General features: G+C 30.0%; 1 protein-coding gene across 1 annotated transcript in view; it reads right to left on the reverse strand.

Annotated features, from left to right (window-relative positions):
* The window catches only part of LOC116853232, a 46,779-nt gene extending 39,582 nt beyond the window's left edge, over positions 1-7,197 (reverse strand). The window contains exon 1 of the mRNA XM_032834188.1: positions 6,978-7,197. Coding sequence (XP_032690079.1) covers positions 6,978-7,154 — 177 coding nt within the window. The 5' untranslated portion in view covers positions 7,155-7,197. The remainder of the gene's footprint in view (positions 1-6,977) is intronic.
* Positions 7,198-7,803: the final 606 nt, after the last annotated feature.

Consider the following 7,803-nt stretch of genomic DNA (forward strand, 5'->3'; position numbering starts at 1 on the left):
TATATATATATATATATATATATATATATATAATATTTATAAAATATTTGTATAATATTTTAAAAAAGTAATTCAAAATAAATATTTATAAATATTTATCTAATAACTTACTAATATTGTATGCTGTCTGGGCTAATACTTTTAATCTTAACAGTATTTTGCGTAAGTATTTCATCACTTAGCAAAGTATTATATATTGATAATGTTCTGCGTAAGTATTTTATCACATTAGTATTCAGTATCACAGAAGTATTTTATCGCATTTAAATATTGACAATGTTCTGCGTAAGTATTTTATCACTGGATGAAGTATTACATATCAATATTTAAGTATTGAAATCAATCATAAGGTAGGATTTGTAACATTAAATACTGAAATACTTGAGTACTGAAAGCTATATTTGAATCACAGAATATTACTAAATATTGTACTTTTAATACTGAAAATAAGTAATTAATCAATGATTCTTAGTATGATATTTCTATAAGAGAAGGCCGTGCTGCATCGATCGAATAAGTAATAATCTCAAGGAGCACAGTCTGATGAATACGCGGCGTGTGATAAGTTCCCATTGAAATTTTGATAACGTATCTTTAACTGTTTTGCAATGTGTGGTCGAGCATTGTCGTGTAACAAAATCTTTGCCTTTTCCTTGAGTTATTATTGGACGTTTCTGGTTCAAAGGACGTTACGATTCAAATCAATTAATTGATAAAGCTCAGCAGTGACTGTTTGATTCGATTTGAGCAGCTCATAATACACGATGCCCTTCATGTCCCATCAAATGAATAACAAAACCTTACTTCCATAGATATTGCGTTTTGGAGTCGATGTCGACAGTTGGATTTACCCATGATTTTTTATGCTTAGGATTATCATAGTATATCCACTTTTTATATGGTCAGTTACAATTTGATACAAAAATTACTTCTTTTGCCCTTATAGACATGTAATACTGATAAATAATAATTTGACCAGTGATAATTACTGTCGTTCAATAATTTTATTACTCGTACGAGTAATAAAATTACTATTTATTACTGGCCAATTTATCACAGCCAGTGATATTTTTCTATAAGGATATGACGAGAAAGAAATGAAGTGCAAATAGTTAAACAATTCTGAATAGCCAATTCAGACAATTCATGTGAAACCCATTTGCCTTTTTTGTTAATCTTTCCCATTGCGTGTAAACGATCAAAAACAGTTGATTTACCAACATTTAATGTTGTAGCTAATTCTTGAAGTGTTTGAGCTGAGTTTTCATCCAACAATGCTTGTACTGGAAGTGTGCATTAATTTTAAAGCATTTTCAAGAGATGGCGTAAGTAGTACTATATCGTATCGGGCCATATTGTTGCTATCTTCAAAGCACCATCATGTGGCTTTAGTTTTCAGTATGTGTCATTTTGTCGAAGTGTAAACAATATTGTTTTGTTGAGCATTGAATATGTCGAATTTTGTGCCAACAAAACGCAATTTGCGGGAAGCTTTGCTTCTTTGCTTCCATTTGAAGAAAAGTGCTGCTGAAAGTCAACGAATGCTGTCGAAAGCTTATCGTGATTATACTCTATTGATTTCAACATGTGAGTACTGTTTTCGACGCTATAAAAAAAGAAATTTTGACACGGAAGACAAGGAACGTTCAGGCTAGCCAAAAAGTTTGAAGATAAGGAAGTGAAAGCTTTACTCGATCAAAACCCGAGTCAAACGTAAGAAGAACTTGCAGCCCTTATAGAAATATCATACTAAGAATCATTGATAATTACTTATTTTCAGTATTAAAAATACTGGATAATAAGTAATTATCAATGATTCTTAGTATGATATTTCTATAAGGGTGAATCATTAAATGTTGATCGATCAACGATTTCCAAACGTTTTAAAGCCATTGGAATAATTCAAAAGCAAGGAAATTGGGTGCCGTACGAGTTGAAGCCGAGGGACGTCGAAAGGCGCAAAATGACCTGTCAATTGTTGCTTCAAAAACACAGAAGGAAAAGTTTTTTGCATCGTATCGTGACGGATGATGAAAAATGGATATGCTACGATAATCCGAAGCGCAAAAAATCATGGTACAAGCCAAGCGAACCATCAACATCGACGGCAAAGCCGAATATTCATGGCGCCAAGCTCATGCTCTGTATTTGGTGGGATCAGCTAGGTGTAGTACATTATGAGCTGCTTCAATACAACAAAACCATCACTGGGGAACGCTACTAATAACAATTGATACAATTGAGCCGAGCATTGAAGCAAAAACGCCCAGATTACGCGAAAAGACAAGACAAAGTGATTTTTCAGCACGACAACGCTTGGCCTCTTGTTGCGGAATCGGTCAAGGAAATGTTAGAAGCGCTTAACTGGTATATCCTACTATACCCGTCGTATTCTCCAGATTTTGCTCCTTCCGATTACTACCTATTTTGATCAATGACTCATAGCCTGTTTGAGCAGCGCTTCCATTCTTATGAGGATACCAAAAAATGGGTCGATTCATAGTCTCAAAAGATGTGTCGTTCTTTCGACGTGGAATTCACCTATTACCAAAAAGATGGGAAAAAGTAGTGGCTAGTGATGGATAATATTTTGAGTGATCAATTTGTAACCATTTTTTCACAATAAAGCCGTATTTTTACCAAAAAACCCTTTAAAATTAATGCATACTCCCAATAGTTCGGCATCTTCGAACTTTTTTGGTTGACCTGAACGTTCTTTGTCTTTCAAATCAAAACCACCACTTTTAAATCATCGATACCAGTACTCACATCTTTTAACTGATGAAGCAGACTCAGAATAAGTTTCTGAGATGAATCGGTGAGCTTTGGCAGCTGTTTTCTTCGAATCAAAGTAGTAAAGTAATAGATGCCGAAAATGGTCTTTATCATGTTCCATGTTTAGTCGCACTAAGCAGTGTGTTTATGTTCACGAATGCACAGGATATGTGTCAATTTGTTTGAAATATCCTAGCTTTGACATGACGTACCCATTTTCAAAATATTTCCAGTAGATTTGTAGCTATAGCCATCTATAGTGAACCCTCAAAACTAACCGGAACACCTAATATATATATATGCTGCTGCTGTTATGATTCACATACTATTGATTAGTTATTGACTAGTTTTAATTGACTATTTTTATATTTCATGTAGTTGTAAGTATATTTGTTGTAATTTGCTTAAACAATTGGAAGCTATCTAAAATTTATATTAATAATAATTTAGAATGTTGCATTTTATTAGACCATTTCACTAATTAATTCGTCAAGTTCTTTTTAATAGAACATGCATAAGTTGATTACAATGTATGAGAAGAGGTTGTGGAGTGGTATTTTATCATTGTAATTAGTGAAAAATTCTTTTTTGTTGTGAAGACCCTAGATGTAATAAAATAAAAGGAGTAGTGACGGCCATATACGAAATTGCTGACCCAAGTTTAATGTAAACAAAGTTATATTAATGTTACATAAATCCAATATATCATATGTTACAATATTGCATTAGTGTTTCCAGTAAGTTACTAGTTAGTTATAATTTCTTACTCATCAGTATAACACGTAACATAATGATTATATACTAGTCATAATGTTATATACTAGTCATGTATTTTAACACTTTTTCCGTTACGTTACAAGTATCTCTGTAACACTATTTATTTATTTTAATAATGTATCTGCATATATTGTTGTGATATTATGCAAAGAATCTATATGTAATATTTTTATAACATTCATATAATTGATGTTATATTACTTGTTATTTCTGTATAATATTATTGCAATAATTAGTGTTTACTGGGGAGATAGTGCAAACCGTGGACAGGCTTATCATCGTCCTAGCAAATAGCAAGGTCTATCAATGTTAGACCTTTTGCGTCAACAATCAAAGTTTGCTGACGATTTTAGATTTTCATATCATCTTGGAAAGAGGCATAGAATCATTAGATGTATATGCTCAGTTTTAGATTATGAAAAAATTTTATTAAAAAGATTTCTGATTTTATTAAAAAAAATTTTATTACAACGTTTTCTGATACATATACTGTTATATTAGATCTTGCAAGTAATCTCCATCCTATAAAAAATATGTTGAAATTGCAGTCATTAATGCATCATCACTTCTCGTTGTCCAAGTTTCAAAAGTTATTTAAATATACGTGGTTTGAAAATGAATATATATAAAATAAATCAATAGAGTTTCACACGTTAGGTGAATTTTGTTTCAAGAATAATTCAAATATAAAGTGAAGAAGTAAAGCACACACAAATGTTACTATTGTTATATAGGTAAATTAATCTCTGTTTATATTTATATCTCATGTAATACATTGCATATGATGTCATTAGAATTAATTCTAATCATCTTGCGGTATAAGAAAACATAAATGTTATAAGAAAACATATACAAGAAGCAATTATCGAATATAGCTCAACTCACTATCTATAGCGCGCCGCTTATAGCTATATGTTATCAACTCGTTTTTTCCAAAATTTAATCGCGACAATTTTCTAGTGTTATACATGGATGGATTTGGTATTCGATGCTCTTTATTTTTGTCCTAACAAGAACTTAAAAATTTGTAAAGATAATGAGTGGGGGAAGCGAGGGTTAAAAAAATTTTCACTTTTGCAAAATTTGAATACACTGTTGCAAAGAGAATAAAATATTCTACCACTTTTATATAAACCATTTTTTCATGTCTTGTATTTTTGGAAATATTCGCTAAGAACAAAAATGTTATGTTTTCTCGAGGGATGATTTCATCCCCTTAAATCGAAATTTGGCAGAAACAAAAATAGTTTTATATTATGGATGTACTACTCTACTTGCATACAAATGTTTCAAAATTTTTTGAATTTTCGGATTGCCTATGTTCCCTTGTCAGTCTGCTCAGCCACGCCGTCTCGCTGAAAGATATCCGCAACTTTAGCCATAGGTGCGATACAGTCCCGCGACCCAAACTTTATACTGTTTCTCTCAAACAAAGACCCATTGGCATAAATCCCATTAGAATGTTTATGCTCAACATCGCAACTAGCGAACGTGCTATGACTCGTTCAGAAATTGATTTAGCAAGTTGTGGCATTTTCTTGTAAGTATTTTATATTAACTAGTATTTTATTTTAACCCTATATGCAGCCGAAGCAATAATAATTTTCTTATAATATTATTTATAATATTATAAATATTTATCTTTATTTATAATATTATAAATATTTACGCCCTAAATGTATTACTTCCACAATATGTTTTATTTTGTTGTCCATATTTTTTAATTCACTTATAAACGATAATCACTGCCACTATTACCACGAAACGACAATGTATCACCACTATTTCGCCATATTACATGATACGAATCAGTGTTCTCCGATGTACGAATAACATATCCTAGCAAACACAGAATATAACTAGTACGTAATATAGAAGTAACACGTAATATAATGGATGTTATACATTATTAATGTTAAAGTTACATAATTTTCTTTTATAACTGCAATCTAACTGTGTTTTAGAACTGTTATAATTCTGTTATTTACAAGTTATAATTATATAACACCAACATAACTAAAATATAATATGTTATATAACAAACGTTTATTTGCATTACATCTATGTTACATAGCATTCTTATATCTCGGGATCGGATCATTTGCTAGATGGCTTCCGTTTTCTCGTGTCTTTCTCATACGTAAAATATGATGCATTAATATAAATAAGAACAATGATCACAAGACCACACAACTTGTACTATGGAGTTCACTTTTATAGTAAAAAAAAGTTATACATTTTTTGATAATGGAAATTACTGTTACAATAATAATCTTTTCCATTTGAATATGCAGAGAAATATGAAAATGAATAAATGAAAATAACTCTAATAGCATAAAATATGTCCTGAGGACATACTGGGACACTAGACGTCTACCCTTATAAAAATATCATACTAAGAATCATTGATAATTACTTATTATCCAGTATTTTTAATACTAAAAATAAGTAATTATCAATGATTCTTAGTATAATATTTCTATAAGGGTAGAATAACTCTAGGATGATTCTGGAATAACTTGTGTTATTTGGGAGCTAATTAATTTAGAATGGTAAGATACTTTTATGTTATTACCTTTAGTAAAAATATTTTTGATACGAAATATATAATTATAATATTTTTACAAAATAAGTGATATATGAGTGATGGCTTATAATCTCTGCGTACAATTAAATACTTATAATTGCTGGGAAATAATAATTTATATTCCAGCTATATAACATTTCAGCAATATATATAACAGCTATATAACATTTTAGTAACATGTTATATTTCTGTTATATAGTTACAATATTGTTTGAATTACAACGTGTATGTTACATGTAACAAACACGTTATATTGCACGTTACATTTCGTTAAATTATGGAGATGTAACTATTATATTATTGTGTTTGCTGCGGTAAAGGATTCTAAGTAGAACGGCTGGAATTAACTTCGGATCCACACAAATAAGATTTATTTCTAAGAAATAAATTTTATTTCTGCAAATAAATGCTACTTGTCCTTATAGAAATATCATACTAAGAATCATTGATAATTACTTATTTTCAGTATTAAAAATACTGGATAATAAGTAATTATCAATGATTCTTAGTATAATATTTCTATAAGGGTGGCTACAAATATTAATCTTGTTATGACTAAATATCACTGCTATAAGCAAATATATGTTTGCCTAAAATAAATTAATTTTTCCAACAAGAGTTAAGCAATTTGCTTCTCACGATTAGTTAAAAGACTTAAATATATTTTATAGAAATGTATATTTCTTTATTACAGTCAAATTTTTTATAATCAATAAATATAGAATGAAATATTACAAGCAAATATTTCTTTCTAAATATTTCACATTTTTCTCTCAGTGTGAATTTTTATATTACATCAACCAAATGGGTTTCTCAGTGAAGAATGACGTAATGTTACCGGCAACTCATGCAGGATCTTCCCGAAATTGTGCTTTAACCGCTCTGCTATTTTCAATTTTAACGTCAATTTTCTTTCCAGAAGCGAATGATATCCTATGGCGTTGTCATACGAATCAGTTATTGTTACGAGAACAAATCCGAGTATGTAAGTCAATATTCTGTTACGAAACTGCATTATTCTTACGAAACAGACTCGATTAAACTGCCGACAGTATTCAGTTTGAGATATATAAAAAGTTTCATTGAAACATCTGTATTCGTACGCAGTCATAAAAAACTTACTAGTGTGCATATGTATAGGTGCGCGATAGCGTGAATTGAACTTCCATAATTGAAAACGGTATACGATATGGTATAAAGATTTATGATTACGGATTAAAGCATGATGATTTGTCGTATATACGAGGCATAGTTGAGCCGAATTAAAACTCGAATTATTTAATCTATAAAATATCTAAATCTGATATTTTTTATATAATCTCAATTCTTTGGATAATAAAAATTTATTGTAAAAACTTCGCACGCATCAATAATTAGAAATATTTTATAATCATACATATATATATAAGGCATTCTTTCTCAAGCGGACATCCCATGCTCCCCAAAACTTTAATATTGAAAAAAAAACTGTATTAACATTAGAAAAGTGAACGTAATGTCATTTGAGTTTTCAATAAATTATTTGGGGGCAGTTTTCAAAGCAAAACAAAACCAATCATGAATAAAAAAAATTTCAATTTTTTCCATGTTTTTCATTGCTGTTTCTTTTTTGAATGCATCGCTTTTAGTCAGTGTATAAAAATTCAAAATTATCCAGAGCATTC

Source organism: Odontomachus brunneus, unplaced genomic scaffold, assembly GCF_010583005.1.
Source record: "Odontomachus brunneus isolate Ranch 3 - 2012 unplaced genomic scaffold, Obru_v1 Obru_scaffold_290, whole genome shotgun sequence".
Classification (NCBI taxonomy): Eukaryota; Metazoa; Arthropoda; class Insecta; order Hymenoptera; family Formicidae; genus Odontomachus; species Odontomachus brunneus.